This window comes from Stigmatopora nigra, chromosome 2, assembly GCF_051989575.1.
Source record: "Stigmatopora nigra isolate UIUO_SnigA chromosome 2, RoL_Snig_1.1, whole genome shotgun sequence".
NCBI classification, from domain to species: Eukaryota; Metazoa; Chordata; class Actinopteri; order Syngnathiformes; family Syngnathidae; genus Stigmatopora; species Stigmatopora nigra.
The window spans coordinates 16,633,208-16,651,651 of NC_135509.1; the positions used below are offsets into that span (position 1 = coordinate 16,633,208).

General features: G+C 36.8%; 1 protein-coding gene across 1 annotated transcript in view; it reads left to right on the forward strand.

Moving 5' to 3' along the window:
- Positions 1–17,780, forward strand: part of banp (BTG3 associated nuclear protein) — a 30,208-nt gene extending 12,428 nt beyond the window's left edge. The window contains exons 10-13 of the mRNA XM_077712169.1: positions 1,379–1,450; positions 3,622–3,666; positions 12,952–13,092; positions 16,996–17,780. Of these exons, the coding sequence (XP_077568295.1) occupies positions 1,379–1,450; positions 3,622–3,666; positions 12,952–13,092; positions 16,996–17,100 (363 nt within the window). The 3' untranslated portion in view covers positions 17,101–17,780. The remainder of the gene's footprint in view (positions 1–1,378; positions 1,451–3,621; positions 3,667–12,951; positions 13,093–16,995) is intronic.
- Positions 17,781–18,444: the final 664 nt, after the last annotated feature.

The following is an 18,444-nucleotide window of genomic DNA, read 5'->3' on the forward strand; positions in this document are numbered from 1 at the left end:
CAAGCTTTGTGGTATGACAGGATCGGCGGCAGAGGGTGCTTTTGTTTAGTTCATTTTTGCCCTATCTTTCATCCTTCTACCTAATCTTTCTCATCTGTATTTTTCTTTGGCTCTACAGAATTGGGGAATATGTAGGATTTACAGTATTTGATCTTTCACATTGGCTCCAATGGTATCAACACATATTTTGCATATTTGTTTGACACTGCAACAATGCATTGATGACTAGACTTTTTTCTTTGCTTGCTTGCCAATTATATATGGTCTTGGAAAATATAAACACTATATGCACATATTTTTCCTTGAAAGAGCGACATCATTGGTAATTCCATTCTTCTTTGTTCGCGCTCTAAGTGTGAGCCAGGAGTTGTCTGATAACTAATGCTGTATTTGTCTTCATAAATCAAGTTTATGTATATAGCACTGAATAACTAAAAAATCTCGTTAGGTTTGACTCTCCTACAATTGACAAAAAAATGTCAAAATCCTCTAATATACACACCCCCAACTGCGCACAAAAAAACCCTCAAATCAGATAGGGTGTAAAGAATTTGGAAATAAAAATGAGGGATCACAAATCGAAGGAGTATCTCCCTTACAGGATGCCTAGGCAGCTAAATCATTTTACGACTGTTTAAGATATTCCAACTAAACTGAAGTTCTCCAGGGAGACAGCTTTGGGAAATTGGCAATCCCACCACCCTCCACAACCTTAACTCTGGGGAAGTGGTCAATCTCAGATCTTGATCTGGTCCATTCTTCCAGAATCCATAGAGCAAACTTAGTCTGTGCCGCCTAACACCTTCAAGAAGTTAGTAGTTCTCCAAGAAGCAAGTGGTTGGAGAAAGCAGAAATTGCAATTATACTGGCCTACGTGCAGTTTTAACTAAATGCTACAATATATCAATAAGTCTAAATATTTCTACTTGCGTATCTGCTAAGCTAACCTAGCTGTAGAGCCCCTTGATCTGCGTCGACCAGTTGACAAACTACCTTTGAACAATAACAGCGCTGGCCCAAGTGCTTGCTTTGTAAATTAAGCACCGTTGATGTTCCATTCACTGCCTGTCTACTGGCCAAAACAAACAGGACAGAGTGTAAATGTTATTTTGGGAAGTATAATTTCAAAACACCTTTGAACAATGTTGTTTATGTCCGACTTTTCTAAATTTATCTCTAACCACTGGGACCCTGACACCGAGGTTGGGGGCATATTTAAGAGACAGCCCTTAGTATTAATTGGTGGCTGCTTAATTTCACTTTCCTTCAATAGTAGCGGGAATGTGTTGACGAAACATTTAGATTGTGATGTTTGAATGAATACTGATTATTTTTTTTTGGCATTTAATTAAAAATGTTCTTTGTGTGTCTTTCTCAGATTCCACAAGGCCAATTGCACATTGCCCAGGTGCCTCAAGGAGAGGAGGTACAGATCACTCAGGACAGTGAGGCAAGTGAGGCATGGGTTACTGGGTGGAGATGTTTTGGGAAAAGAGTCAGACGATTTGTGGCGTCTTTCAATTCACCACCATCGTTAGTATCAAACGTTTGTGATAGCAAAAACAAACCGCATAGAAGGGAATCAGCTCTTGTTGGGTTTTTTTTCCATCAACCATGTTTTTTATCCAATAGTTATGTTGGAAGCCACAACTACATAATTTCGTATTCTAAAGTTTTTCCTTATTATATATTCTTATACATTTTCATATACATGGTTTATTTTACACCTTATGCTATCACTTTCATTTTATAGACATTACTACATTTATTGCTAGTTTGTCAATTGTGTAATATAGCTTTAAATGTTCAGTTGACAATATGACAAGTTTATGGTTGATTGAAATGGTATCTTCTTTAATTATGTCTTCTATTAGAATGCAACATTTGAGAAAAAGACTTAAATAATCACTAAAAATAAGAATAAAGTCATTAGTAATTTGACTAAAAACAGATGTTGCCTATTGCATGCCTTCTTGTTTATATACACGCCTACTTACTCACTGAGTCCTGAATTTTGTTTCCATGTAAATCCCAGATGTCTCATCTCCCCTACTAGGCATTGCTCCATGTCTTTAGTGCACATATTTCCATGTGAAATTAGAATTTAAAGTCTATTGATATGTGATGGTAACTTCTGAATCAACATCACTCGAGATTATTTTGTCTGGTAGGTGAGGAGAGAATTGTTCCAAGCCGCAAATTTATATAGATATACACTATAAAATATATTCAACGCATGTATTTCAGTTTAACATTTATGTACCAACTTGTGACATTTAAACCACGTACGTGGTTTTCACATTTCTTACTCGTTTTTTTCACTGGCAGGATGACGAGCGATTGAGTGAGAGAGATCAGCAGTATTCAAAGCTTTAAAGTCCCCGCACTTTGTGGTTGATCTCAGATTTTCTTTTCCCCTCTCTCCTGCCTGTTTAATGATTGTTTGTTTTTTAAAGTTCAAAGCTTAGCAACAGAATCCTTTTTCTCCCAACTGCCACTCATAAAGAATACATTTTCATTGGGAACAGACCACTTTCCACCAAGATTTGGATTTAAGCATGCTCAAAGAGGAAATGAGCTGTTTGAGAGATTACACTCTTTGCTGACCATATGACATCTCAGACTGCTCCAAATACATGAAATGCAATTAGCAAGTGCAAAGTCGACCCAGCCCAATGTGACCTCCTTAGGGAGACTTTGACACGCCATTCCTTTATGTTAAATGTACACTTACATAACAAAAGCAATATTATCGTTTCAGATTTTCTTTAATGTGTATATCACCCAATTTAAGTGTTTTAACCGGATGCATTAGAGTAGCAACAGTCTAAAATAGGTGTCTGTTCACATAACATATTAAAGGATCTTCAGCTAACTAACTATACCTTCAAAAACTTGTTTACCAAACTCTTGATCCTGAGTAAAACCACTGCTAAATCAATTTGTCTTAATCTTCAGTGTCACTTCAGAACAACTCCTACGTCTGAAGGTAGAGGATACGCTGAGAGAGATCTATTTTGATGTGCCTTTTAAGCCCCCTCTATCAATTAATGGGTGAACCTTCGAATGAAAAACAAACAGAAAAAAACAGCGATAGGGAACTTTTTAAAAAACTGCACACTTGATCTTTTGTTTTTGTCAATGTTGACATTCTGTGATGTAATGATTATCATTGGGGCTGGAATATTTTTCCACAGTTATGTTTCAACCAGACATGACGGAATAGTTGGTATGTGTATAAAGACATTTTCTTCTGTGTTCATGCATTCATTCATCTTCCACACTGCGCATCCTTGAAAGGGTTGCGGGGGTTGCTGGAACCTAACCTGGGTGACTTTAGGCAAAAGGCAGACTATACCCATGACTGGTCGCCAATCATCCGTAGGGCACACAGAAAGGCAAACGATCATACAGACTCAAAATCATACTGCCATCAGAGGAAACTGAGCCTCCAAATCTTGCATTTGATTGATGTTATAGGGTGAATAGTGAATTTACATTAATGTAAAGTTAAAAGTTTGAAAATCAAGTACTTCATGAGGGTTCCTTTGGACAATATCTTCTTTTTTTTGTGGTTTACTTGCTCCTTTTTAATGGCATTCTGTTTTTGTCTTCCTACAGGGAAACCTCCAGATCCACCAGGTACACGTTGGCCAAGATGGACAGGTAAGGCCTTAAATCATTTATTAATTAGAATGATGAACTCTCTGTTTAGGATCACTTTTCCTTCACTCTGTTGGTATTGTTGTTAGGGGTCCTGTTGAGGTATTGAACAAAGTTGTTGTGTACTGGTATTTCACCTGTACAAACAACAACTTGTTGGTTTGTCATAGGACAAAACCAATCTCATTATACTTGTATAATGACAAGAAAAGCATTCAATTCAAATCAATAAGTACTGAGTGAATACATGTTCATAGTATTTCTATACAACATGAGAGAATGGTAAACTATAGAACGCTTACCATTACTTAGGGTGAACTATTGATTAAAAGTTGGAAATCCTTGACAATGTCACTCTCAGCGAGACCTTATGTCAAAATGTTTAAAATGATGTCATGCTTTAGGTCTGCAAGTTGCATCCTAGGATCTGCGTGTGAAAACATGCTCTTTCAGCTGCTCAGTTCTTTGTTCAGTCGATAGGGATCTCAATCATCCTTACAATCCATTTGTGTGTGTGTGTGTGCATTTGTTGAAAGAGCTTTTGTTGGTGTTTCATTGGTTGGTATTGGACTACATGATTGTTTCGCTAGGGACTACTTTTCTTCTGTTTTATAAACACAAAGGCGCTGTTCTCAAATAACCTCTTCAAACGATGGACCTGACTTTAGCGTTACTCTGCAGCTTATTATGATCGTGATATGGGTAGTGAAAAGTCCTGCACCAGTACCATATATCTAATACTATGTGCTCAAGTGTCTATCATCTTATCACGTGTAGCATTTGTAATGGCAAAATAGTTTACTAAAAAAATGAATATTACTGTATATGCAGTAGAATGAGTGCAGACATTTCTATCTTTGACCTACATTAGATTGCACTGAATACTATTATGTGAGAACTAGAAAGTGAAGGGGAAAGTTAATTACCTTGGGAGTATTAGTGAGCGGTGTCCAAAATAAGCTATTTGAACATCCGATTTTTTTTCTGTTCTTAAACTAATGCGCAGCTTATGTTTGTAAAATGATAGGATGTTCCAAAAGAAATTGAAAAGGGGTTCTCCCTTTTTTCTTTGTGGCCCATTGTACTATTGATATCAATGTTATGCTACTTCACGTAATATCAGGTCATCACTTAAATCTAAATTGCTGACAGAACATAAAGGCCAGTATCATTTACTAAAATCACCTATCTACAAACATTTACACATTGGTGTTATTGCTTAAATGGACAATTTTCCATGAAACCATGTGAAAAAACAAATTGTTGAGAATCAAATCTCCTGTACATATTACATACACATTGTTTTACCAAGTTGGTATTTGTGTAGGTAAAGTAAATTAATCGTTTTCGGTTCTGGGCACTTAAAAAAACTAGTATGTGCTTGGGACAAATGAGCAACTATAAATCAAAAGCAAAATGCTTCAGAACTTGAACTGGATGGCATTTGACAGGGCAATCAACAGTGACCTGAAGCATACTGCCAAAAATGAATGAATGTGGATTTCTCATTTCAATTTGACTCCAAAACAACATTACCATCTTGGCTTGTCCCAGAATTTGTAACATTCTATGCCATTATCACATTTTTTTTGTCCTGTTCAGCTGCTTAGACATGGATGATAGGAATCTGAAAGTCTCTATAGAGCGAATAGTTTTACTGTGCCATTATCACAGTTTTTATAGTCATATAAGCTGCCTCAAACAAACAAATGCCTCATTTGTTTACCGGGGTTTGTTCATAAAATATTTTAGTTATGATGTCACTGTTTTTGTAATCTGACATAAAACTGGGGGTTATGTTTTGCAACCAATCCAAAACAGTTCATCACATTGAGTTCACTTCCATTGTCTTCCTCCCTCGGGCTGTATTCTTCTTCAGCCAATTCTTCTTCTGTTCATCTGTTCTTCCTGACAACATGGATATACGAATCCTAAATGACACCTGCTACCTACCGAGAGTCTGCCACATATCATTGTAAAGTACTTTGTATCTCAATTGGAATTTTGGTTACATTCGTCTACATTTGATCAAATGGTCTTGCCTTCACATTAACTGATTTTTATCAGTATTTAGAAAATATTTTCTGCTTATTATAAAACATATCTTGTACGCTTATCTGCTAAAATTAGTATTAGATTTTTGAGCAGTTGTGTTAATGTCACCTGAAAATATATGTTTTTTAGGGAATGTCAGTAACTAAATACTAATCATTCATTCATTCATTTTCCGAACCACTTTATCCTCAAAAGAGTCGCAGGGGGTGCTGGAGCCTATCCCAGCTGACTTTTCGGGCATGAGGTGGGGGTTACCCTGAATTAGTGGCCAGCCAATCACAGGGCACGAGAAGACAAATAACCGTTCACGCTCACACTCATACCTAGGCACAGTTTAGAGTGCTCATAGTTTTTACACGCATGCCTATCATAAACTACTGTAGTTTTCCAGATATTTATTCTTTGAACTGCTATACCAAGATGAGTGACTTGCATTTTCATTACTTACCTCAATGTTCTCTATCTAGATACTATACAGTATACATCAAACTCATACTCCGGTAATGCCAATGTAGACGTTGTTATAGCTGCCCAATTGGATTCCATTCAATTCAACTTTTAAACCCTTCAAGTGAATGCAATGGGAGCAGACAGCAGCCCAATGAAAGTATATTATGGTCTTTTACTGTGCTTCCTGAGTGCCCGGCTCCTTTGCTACCAGGCTGCATTGATGCAGACCAAATGGGGGATTTAGAAGATGAAAGGGGATAGGGATGAAGAGAGGTTAGTTTTGGAAAGAGTGGAAGAAAAGTCAAGAAGAGTAATTGTGGATGAGATGTTTTATGCCATTCATGATTAGATCGTGTTTTGGAAGAAAGGAAAATATCACTGTACAGAATACCGCAAAAACCCAAATGAGGAAGATTTCTAGACCATCTCTAAAAATTTGGTAGAGTACCACTAGTGTTGCATGGGATCCCTATAATGGTACGTGAAACAGATCACTGTCCAAATACTATTCGGTTATATTTAAGTTTTAAAATGAATAATACTTTTGTATTCATTGTTTACATCAATGGACCTGCAGCACATATGCCCGCCCACTAAAGGGAGTGAAGGATGCAAGTATCAAGAGGACCCACTCCCCTTTCATATTTTTACAGCAGATGTTGCTCTGCATCTGCCGAAACCTCACAAGTATGACTGTTTTGATCAATGTTTATCAGTGTGGGGAATAGGTCAGAAATTAATCAGAAGAGAAGAAAGCAATGTGCTTTTGATTTTTAGCAGCAATTATATAATTGATGCCTAAATACAGTTGCTAGCTTTTAATGTTGCTGCCGTTGTTCATTTCCCTTTCTTCCCTAATCATGAGAGCTGTTGAGGTCTGTCTTGTAGTGTGTTTGAGATTCCAGTCCGTCACACATGGAGAAAAAGTACAATGAGGTAAAAAGCTACAAAGTCCATTCTTTATGACCCGTTTTAGTGTTCGGGGAATGTACATAAGCAGAGAGCCCTAAGGATGGATACTGTTTCAAAGGAGTAGGAGTCTGTTTTGTGTCGTTGTGGCATCTCACCGTGGAGATACAGAGCTAGGGAATCCTATGTTCTGTTTGTGTGTGTATCCTTCATTGGCCAGTACACTTCTGGCTGTTTTCTTTTGTCTTTTTGGGCAGGACCCAGGGTCACGGGCTGTGCGAGCAAGAGGGACCAGATGTTTCGATCTTATTTCATTGTGACTCAACACTAGCACTAGCTGGGTGCAGACTTGCCAAACTGGCAGACTGTGTATTGCATTGGGGAAAAAAAGCTTCTTTTTGAAAGTCTAAGTGGAAATTTTTGACAATACTGAACCACCAAGAATGGTCAACTTTGAAATTATAGAACGTTTGCATGGTCTACTGGATATGGAGGGAAAACAGAAAAATACAGACCACCCCTTGAATAGAATTGCATTACTGAAATTTGGTCTTTATTCAAAATCCGTTTGTTAATTGCCAGGAAAAGAGGCATTTCGTGCATAAGCCTGTTGTATTCTTTACATTTTTGCAGTTACCGTTTTTTTTCTCTCTTTGAATGGGGACAACTTGAACATCATGTCTAAACTGAGTCAAATGGTGCATGTGGTGCCTTTACCAGTTGTTTAGTTCATGATCAGAAAATGCATCAACAACCCAAACCAAGATCTCACTGCTCTTGAAACATCAGCTGAAGTTAACACTTAAAATGATGTGTGGGAAAAATATGAAATAGTCTACAGGGGGAGTTGTAAAGTTTTAGTGTGGATAACTGACAAACAACAACTTGCATAACAAACTGCTAAGAAGAGATTTAGGAGTGGGAAATTCACAAGTGGAAGTTTTTAAAATGAGAAACTGACAGATGTAGACTTGTATAAATTGATCTGAGAGAATAGAAAACATTAATTTTCGATATAAGTACTGAAACAAGATACATTTACAAGATTGGAGTGTTGGGATGATAAGTGATAACCAATGGCAAATCTTCAGGTTTTTGGTTTTTAGAGTTTAGGAGAAATGCAGTCTTTGTGCTAGGATGTTTAATACGAAATTTGAATAACGAGGCTGTGAAGATTTGTTCTTATTGTAGATTAGTATTCAATTTTTCCCTCTGTAATTTTTTTGTTGAAATGAAATAATCAGCCAACACAAGTGATGTGGTTGCATTAAATGGAATGGGTCAAATCAGTAAACAACTATCACTCTAAATCAAGAAATCGAGCATAACTTTGAAAAAGCCTTGATTAGTGAGACGGAGATGGGCCAGGTTTCGATTTGCAGAAGCGAATAGAGAGAAAGCCTCAGTGGAATTTCCGTCCTTTTGGTTTTAGGGCCCTGACTTAATTACAGCTGTTATTTTTGTCATCGGTCCCCTTCTGATTTTCTGGTTCAGGTCATTCTGAGTTCCTCACAAGCCTTTGTGACCATTGTCTTTGTAGAATTCTTAGTTTCATGGTGGCAAAAATTGTGAAAGAACTTGATTAGATGCAGGTGTGAAGAGCTTTAATAGCAGGAGATGGGAAACTAGGAGTCACCTTACAAGGTTGGAGTCTGGCCATGACACACATTTATAGCATCTTGCACTAAAGTGAAAGAATGCTCGGTTATTGTTGCTGTAATCATGGGGCGTTATTCTCATGGTTAGAAAACAAGGTTGATGAGTTCACTCAGAGAGAGAGAAATATTTTTAGGCAAGCACGTTCGTTACAGGTCGAAACTGAACAAGCACCAAGCACCCCGAGCATGGCTATGTTTGGGCATCCTCATAGCAGATTTGCAGCCAAAACAAATTCTGAAAGCCATCCCGCCCCACCTATCGAACTGGAGATAGTGTTACTGCCGGGACATCTGTCCAGATTTGGCAGATACAGATGTTGACAGCTGTAATACTGAAAGGAAATTCCAGCCACTGCAAAGTCAAAATGTTTTTTTTTTTATTATTATTTCTGAGTTATGCATACAAGTTTTTTCCTTTGTGAATGAAAATTACTAGATTAAGTGTATCCTTTTAATTCAAAGACAAAATATTTTTCATTTTTGGAGGTGGTTATATATAGTTTGCCTTGCTTCTTAATATTGTCTTGTTTGTGGAGTCTCGTTTTATGTCCTGGTGTCATTTCAGCAAAGAACAGTAGAAAACAACTAGCAGACATCAAATGGATTGCTCATTGTATTGTCTGATGCACAGATTGCTTTTACTAAGTCATTCTGTGGATACCAGTTTGCAGCATGTGCAAAGTTCATTGTGAGAGCATGTTTAGTCTTTCTCATGTGTCACCAGACTGTGGTTTGGATTGGAAAGATTACAAGTTATTCAGAAGTAATGAACCGATTTTATGATGCATTGCTTTAGTTTTTCAACAAAAATCTATGAATAGGTCAGCAACCTTTTCAAATAGAAACTTTTTCTACATTTAAATGGTTACCACAGTGTCCCAAGAACTAAGACTATTTTTTTTTTCGGTTACAGCAAAGCCTACAGACAATTAAAGTTTATTGGTTTTCCAGTTCTGCTCATATATAGTAAAGTCGTAGACTTACAGCGATGACGCTCACCTGCCACTTCAGGTTATTTGAGTGTCCACTTGAAATCTAAGGTCCACAATAATTTACGCGTTGACGATAGCTTTTGTCCCTGGCAAACAGAGTTTAGTCAGCCATATGCTTGACATTTAACGACTTTTTAAGTGTCAAATTTGGATTGGTGTTCGAAAATTAAGGAATTCGTAAAGTCTAGCTTTGATCCGCTTCATATGTTTTACTCTTTCCTCTTTAATATAACTATTGTTACTTATTCCACTTAGTTATTACAGTATGAAAGATAGTTGTGGGCTACTTTTAGCCTTTCATTTTTGGGGGTGTTATTAGCCAACAAGCATCTCAACACATTTCCTCTGAATCTTAAGATCCTCAGTCTTTTATAAATAACCACTGTTATACTCACAGTAGTACCTCTGGCACAATTATCATAATCCTTTTAACAACGTGACCAGTTAATATTCTACTATGATGAATGGTCTGTCTTTCAATAGGCTTGTTATACAAATCAATATATTAGAAAATGTTTGGCTTGAGGATGAGGTTTGACATATCGTTTCATCATTCTATCATTTACTTTGCAGCCTATCATGTACCCCATTCAATGTGAACCTATTACACCTGATGACTAAATACTGTGAGTTATGACAAAGTGCTGCTGGGAGGTTGTTGCAAAGATCCTTGTGTTCCAATTCCAGCTGCTTTTCTAAGCCTCTGTGCATCTTAACACAGCTGAGAATGCAAACTTGGGTGTGTTGAGGCTCGATATTTGACTGCTTGTTTCAATCAATTGGACCAGTGGGGAGCCATAGCCAAGAACAGGGGTTTGATAACTTAAGTTTGGCCAAAGATTCGATTTTTCCTGAGAATTTAGTTGCAAGCCGAAACTACCCTACTTGTTCATCGTGCAAGCCTACTCTTCAAGCTAAAAGCTACTTATACTGCAAATTTATCTAGACACTTTATGTTAGTTAAAAGCCATTCATACACCAATTGTGCTGCTGCTTTGGTGAAAATTAGGGTTCAGTGTCTTGAAAAAGGACACTTTGACAGTGGGCAAGAATTATGGTGGTTCGGCTTGTAGCCAGGTGGACCTTAATCTTTCCTCTCATAAGGACATGATTTCCTGTCTCTCCTTTTTATCACGCATCACTCGTACAAAAAACTATTGTGTGAATAAAAACTTTCATTAATTGTATAGTACCATCTTTTTTCCTCGGAATCATTTTGGGGTTTTATGACTTGTCTCATTCAATAACTCGACCCTGAGACAATAACTGAAAAATATTGTGATTGGATCAGCACAACTTAGAACACAGTATATTCACCCTTTCAAACAAGAATAAATCATGACCACTTGCAACAGGCAATGCTATCCATTTCAAGATGCATCAAGAATTCTGACTAATTTTCATTTTTTTTTAATTGCTACTATATCAGGGTTTACAGTGGCACATCCTGACTCTCCATTCAATCGTTTAATATATTATTAAATTTGAAAAACACTCCACATCCATTGGAACAAAAGACAAAACGAGATTTCTTTGCATCTCTGTGGGTGAAAAAATACTGAAACAGCAGGCTCTGCATTTTTGGTCCCCACATGACTGAATTATTCGTCGAACAGGTCCATAAAATGAAACTTTTTAAAGAAGTGGCTTTTAATAAGAAATCGTTTTAAAACCACAATAAATTTAGCTCATCTTAGAATAGAATCATAAAACATCACTGCCTGTGTATAATGTCAACAGATCATTTGCTAAAAATTCATTACTCCCTAGAACCTCTCGCACACCAACCACTCAAGTAGATTTTCTTTTAATCAATATTCGTTTATTGCCAATCAAACATAATTCATTTGACCCAGATCTTACAGTTTTCTTTTTTTATTCAAAATGTAACCACTTCAACCTCAATCGTTCCCCTTGTTTGATTATGTTAGTCAAGCAGGCCTGCACACTAATAACTTCAGGCTGCTTGGATTTGGTGCATGGTGATGATGACGCAGCAGAAATTGTGGTGAAACTTGCAATCTTGAAGACCTAGCAAACTTGTGGTTATCGGGACCATTAACTAACTCAGAACGAACACAAGTTCAAAGTAAAAGAACTGAGTGTGGATACGGTGTGGAAGTGAGTTTTGGCTTTTCTACCATATATGTAATGCCTATTGGAGAAGTACCAGATTTCCTCGGCAGTAAGTTCAGATAAAAGATGACTTTGAAGACCTCCCATAATTTCAATGAGTAATCACGCGAGCAACATTTTATGTAACCGGGCAATAGGATGGGCCAGTTTTTGAGACCTTAAAAGACCTTAAAAATAGAATAGGAATATGATTTTTTTAAATCCCACTTTCCACCCATTTTAGCCATGTTAGATAGTTAGATTTTAGAATATTCGGACATTAGAACAGTGTGGAAAATAAACCAAATACTTAGCTTCTTATTAACAATTGAGTGTAGTCTATGTATCCAAATAAAGATGTTGCACGTAAAGACGCTCGAATGTCACCGTTGGTATTATTCAGGGTTTGCTCATTATGGAGGTGTTGCATTATGTCTTTGCTCATAACCCTTTTTTAGTCTTATTTCTAGGCAAAGTTAACTGGACATCTATTGGAGATGTGACCCTATTATATACAAAACACTATTTCCTTTGTATTGTGCTATATGCAAATGTAATCAACTCACAACAACAGGAAACTAATAGTACTTTTTATTTACAGGGCACTTTCTATGTAATCGAAGCAGAAAGCAATACTACCTATTGTGTATTATTGAACGTAATTTAATTGTCTGTACAAATGAGAGAACAAATGGGTTAGATAACCGAGAATGGCTACGATAAAAGTATCTGTTTCACATAGATTTTGTGTTTCTTTTAGTTACCTCAAAGTTAGTGACACCCAGGACTTCAATAGCCTCCCTGACACCTGTGATCATTTAAAGTATATAAACACATCGGACTGAATGTAAATGAAGCATTCAGCTGTTTGCTTTTATTAGGCTCTCCTTTCTTTCTCTTGTGTGCTGTGCACTGTCGATTATAACAAGATGTACTGCTGCTTTTTTTACATTCTGCAGTATTAAGTCGATGAAGGTCATATTTAGGTTTTATTCTGAGATTACATTTTTCTGTCAGTCAAAGACAGATACCTTATGAATTATGTTTCAGCATACTTTCTCAACGTTTCTTTGCCTTTTACACTTACCCTTTCTCCCTATCCGTTACAGGTACTTCGGGGAGCTCAGCTCATAGCTGTAGCGTCAACTGAAGGGGGGACAGCAGCAGTAGAGGGCACCGCTCTCCCTGCTGACATACAAGTGCAATATGTACAACTTGCTCCTGTCACAGATCACACAGCGGCAGTACAGGTAGACAAAAAGCACACAACACAAACTCCTTCAGGCACTTGGACATAGTGTAAACAGTTGCTTAGTAACACACTAACACTGAATAACATTCCCATGCTTGAGTAACCATATCTTAAAACAATAACAATTCACTTTAGTTTTACGTTTTAAGTTCATGATGTTCAAAAATAGAAATTAGCAGAGCTCACCAGTTCTTCAGAAAGATGGAAAAAATTCAACTGGAATACTCACTTTGTCATTTATGTATACAGGACATTGAAACATAAAATTTCTAACCCTTTTAAACATTGTATTGTGCTTTCTTTTCTCTCATCTTTTCAAAACTTTTGCAGTATTTCATTCGAACTTATAGAACTGATAAACTGGTCCATTAATGCAGATCACTACATTTTGAATTATTAATTATGTTGAATACACTATAAATCAAATACTGATAGCAGATATTTTGCTTTTGGGAAAAGTAAAACTTGTTTACTACTGCGTGTTTAGGAAGGCACTGACAACATTCTTTTGGAATTGAACACCTAGATGGAGGATGGGCAACATGCAATCAATGCTCTTACTTAAGCGAGATGCGATTTAAAAAAGAAAATTTAATCTCCTTCAGCGAAGGAGAATTTGACAGTTTGGCCTGGGAAAGAAGGTCCGCCACATCTGAATTAATTTGTCAACCATTATGAAAGGACAGACAAACTTGTGTTAGATGGAAAATTTAAAGACTGTCAAAACTCTGCCACTCATCAGATAAGGAGTGATGAGTGTGGCAGGTTTTTCTTGTGGAATGTCATGGACTTTTCACACATACAGTACGCTGCATACATACATAAAACTCAGTTGGACACACCGTAAGATTCTCAAATGATAATTCTCAATTGTCTTACTTGAATTAATAATGGTTAAATTTACCTATTAAATTGATAAAAACCTATCCTACAGGTTTAATATGCGGTTATATGCAGTCTATTCGCTTTTCTAAATGAGCGAGTAAGTAATACACTGACAATAAGACTACATGATTATTTACTTTGTATAGTTTGTTATTATATTTTGGCTGTGACCCTAAAACATGATATAAGGCGTCCTTAAAATTGATCTAAAACTTGCAAATGGATTTGCAGTGCAATTGATTTTGTGTCTTGTGTGGTTAGAATTAGGGTTAGATTGAATGAGGGAAGAGTTTGAGGGGTGGGTATAGTTTATTTTAGTTTGAGCAATGTCATTTATTAAACTTGAAATCAATTGTAGTGTGTGATTTTGTCCGCAAATAGTGCATCTGAAAGCTACAGTACGTAAAAACGTGCATGTCACATTACCATCTTAGTGCAATCAAAATGAATAAGAGGTACAAAGAACCCTTTGTACTTGCATATGTTTGGTTGAAATGCCAACAAAAATAAGTAGTCACTACAAAATTAGAAGGCAAACAGGAAATGTTTTGCTGACGAATGGATGTGTGGATTAACTTTTGTTCTTTTAGGTTTGCACTCGCAAATACTACCCACACAATGCTGTCTTTCAGCGCAGTGTTTGCCAACATAATGCCTGCGGTCCCCCCAAGGACCACACAGTAGCCCAAGGCCCGTTTTAGAAATAGCTCACCAATCGTTAGGCAATGTAAATATTTCATATTGGCAGATATAACTGTTTTGTTTAAAACTGGAAATAATTGCTCTATGTATGTGGTCCAATATTAGCCATAGTACATGCCTTTGACATTACCCTACTTCCAACTTTTGACACATGATGCACATCGTGTGGTTTTACTCTTGCGTTGCTCTCGTCATGCTTTACTTTTCATATTATTCTCAGAAAAGATGACCTTTGTTCTGATTTTAGCACTTTTTAGTTATTTTATGTTTTTTTTGTTCATTATTGGGACACATAAAGATATAAATCCTAATTTTTACCCTTTCTGCCTACCTCAAAACCACAGGTGGAATTTCCAATAGCCATAGTGTTACTACTATTGGATTTACCTTTCATTTATGAAACATGCAAATTTGGCACTGTAATTTACCTGTAACCTGCACTGCTTTGTACTGACCAGTTTAAACTGTCAAGCTTGAAAATATTGTTTCATATTTTTTCCCCATTTGAATGACTGATATGCAGATGTCGTGGCAGAATTCTGCTGTTATGAAATCTTGCTGATTGATATGAGGATTGACAGACAGTTGTGGTGGTGCAGTCTGAAAATGGCCTGAAGATTTTAGACAAAAATTACAAATATTTCCATCTATGATTGCCACCACGTGCACATTGTCTCCAATACTACCACAGCAAGCAATCCAACTGTTTGTTTTCTCAATTGATTGATAGACTTTTTGGTTGTTCTTTTTACAAATACATCAAGCTGTCAGAGATCATCAGCCTGCTTTCTAGTTCCCACCCTTCAAAATTTCGGAAACCACTGTTTAACAACAACTGATTGATGTCTTTTGATCAGAATTTGATGAGCACTTGAAAAGCATTATCTTCAATTTAAGGACCTCAACGTTTATCGCTGTTTACTACATCAGTTAGTAGGATTCCTTTTGTCATCCAGCTTTGCATGCATTTTCAGAAGATTTTTTTTTTAAATCTAACCAACCAATAAATCTTTGACATGAGCAATAAGAGTTAAAAAGCATTTTAGCAATTTAACTGGGAAGAAGAACTGAAACTCTGCTATGAAGTTTCAAACATGAATCACAAAAAGAGCTGCATTGTAAAGAGAGTGGTATGACAGTTTAGTTTTGATGTCCAAAACTGTAAACATTGCTGATTTACAGTTCAAAGTTCAGCCAAAGGTTAGCACTGGTATAGATCTCTTTGAAGCATTTGGAACTGTGAGAATTACTATCATCTGTTTCCAAACACATGGTAGCATTTATACAAGTTGGCAAAAAATGCCTCTCACATTTTGATTTATTTATCTCTGCATTTGCATTTCTCCATACTGGATAGATTCCATGTCATTGTCAACATACCGTGGAATTTCCTCAAAATGGGGATAATCAATTGAACATTTTCATGTTCTAACCCGCTGCTCTGTGTACTGCAGAATGCCGGGACATGATCTAAAATCACATGTCATTATTCAGTTATGTCAGAACTGTCCAACAGTGAGATTGTTATCCTTCAAAATAGAGAGTTAGACGCTTACTGCGATACTTCATCATGGCCAGAATTTGACATTTTCATGAAAATGTCCATGTAAGTTTTACTTGGATACTAAAGTAGCATACAGCTGGGCTACAGGAAAAAATCAACGATAAAACCTTGGGCATTGGCTCACTCTTTATGGTTATCACACGTGTCGTGTACAACATGTACAGACCCATTGCAGTGTGAATGCATTCAAATAGCAAATCTCTCAGCCTTAAGGATTGTCAAAATGATTCTCATTCAGGTGGACAAAAAAATTCAATGTTGAAATATCTTTGGCGGATGATCTGTTAATTTGTACAGAAACACTACATGCTTACTCATTAACTGTGGATAATGCTGTAGGTATATGTATAATGTAAGAAAACAGTCTCCCTTGTTTACCATCATGACCAAATTTTGAAGTGTTATTGTAGCAGCAGCTGCCTTTCAATTCCAGTTCTTTGCAAATAAAAGTAACAATTAGAGAATTCATGCAAACACCACTTCTTCTTAATCTTGCTTTGGGTTGCACAGCAAAATATTATCAACATGCTAAAGATGTGGCTCAGAATGTACGCATTTTTCACTCCTAATTCTGGATTTTCTTTGCAATACAAAAGATTAAATCTGTAAAAGGTGTACACGGTCCTTGGTATTCCTATGAGAATCAAGCGTTTACAAAAGGAGACAGATTAGCTATTTGCAACATCTATCATGTGTTACATTTTATATTTAAATCTATTCTTCCTTTCTTTCTTGTTTTCCATGTCGCAGGCTGCGGAGCTTACGCCTGTTCTACAAGCAGACATGGAGGTTAAAGATACCATCCAGGCAGAGAATGGCGAGGTGGTCCAAATAGTCTCTTCTGTGGCTACCTGAGAGAGGTTTCTACTTCTTGAACTCTCACTCAAAATGATACAGATGTCAGAAACCCTTTTACACAATTCCCCAATGTCAATCTTAAACAGTGTGAACAAGGTCAATGTCCCTTTCCAAGCATATGTTCACAGAGAACTTGTCTACAACTCTTAAAAATACGATGCTGTCATTCAAGCATGTTCATCTGAAGGAATCATCCCACCCTAGAATCCACACCGGGATTATCAAAGGTCGGTGGGCGGATTTTGTTTATCCAAGAGAAGATACTCTCACTTGTTTACAGCGATCAGAAATGTTGCCTAGCAGGGAACCCTTTTATGGCGTTTAACGCCCTGAATCTTAATGTTCTCATAGTAAATGATGGTGGAACTTTAAATTTGCTCAGAATGCCTATTTTTGTGATGTTCTATCAATCATCGTAATTGAATCCAAATTTGATCTCCCAGCTGTGATCTCCCTTCCTCATGTTCCTGTATAGTCTTGGTTAGAAGTTTGATTTATCTATTTGTTGCTCACTTGGGGAGATGCTTTTGTTTTGAAAGATGTAGACCATGAAATACATTAGCTGGTGCCAGTTTAAGTTGCCTGTAGACTACCAATGAAAGCCTGGTAATGTCCCCAGCTTTGTCTTCGGAAATGTGCATTCATGTGAATAAACCATGTTTGTGGTTGCTGTAAAAGTGTGCTTTGATTTTGCTTTGTTCTAATTTTCATTCATTTCCATAAACTGAGGTTTACTAAATTACTCCCATATGTTTCCAAACTTGTAACAACATTAACAAAACATAGAAAAGGTTCAAAATACACATTTTCAATAGATATAATTGAATTTTTAGGTGATTATTTTTCACAGCAACATCAATTATTATCCAATCTAACATGTTTTTTGAACAGATCTTTGCAGGTTGGATACAAAGTACATAATTCTCAAAATATAGTCATCTCTAAAGGCAACAAGAAGAGAAAGAAATTTCTATCTTTGGGGAAGTTTCCCATGCTTGGTGTGATGTCATTGTGTATTTTGGAATGGAGGAAAGAGCAGACGACAAAAAAAAAAAAACTTGATAAAACAACATTCAACTCCTAAATCTTGACTGCATCCTCTTATTTCTCAGTCTATTAGTACTGTCTTTGACCCTACTACAGGGGCACCTCAAGATGAAGCTTTTTTTTATGGGAACACATTAAACATAAATTTCTCCAGATTACATTATCTACACTACTCATCAGTTTTAATATGAGGCCACACATGCATAATTTGATCCAGGAAGAGGTCTAACACCCACTTTTACGGAGTCCTACGTCACATGACTACTTGCTTTGTTCTTATTCCCCATCAGATTC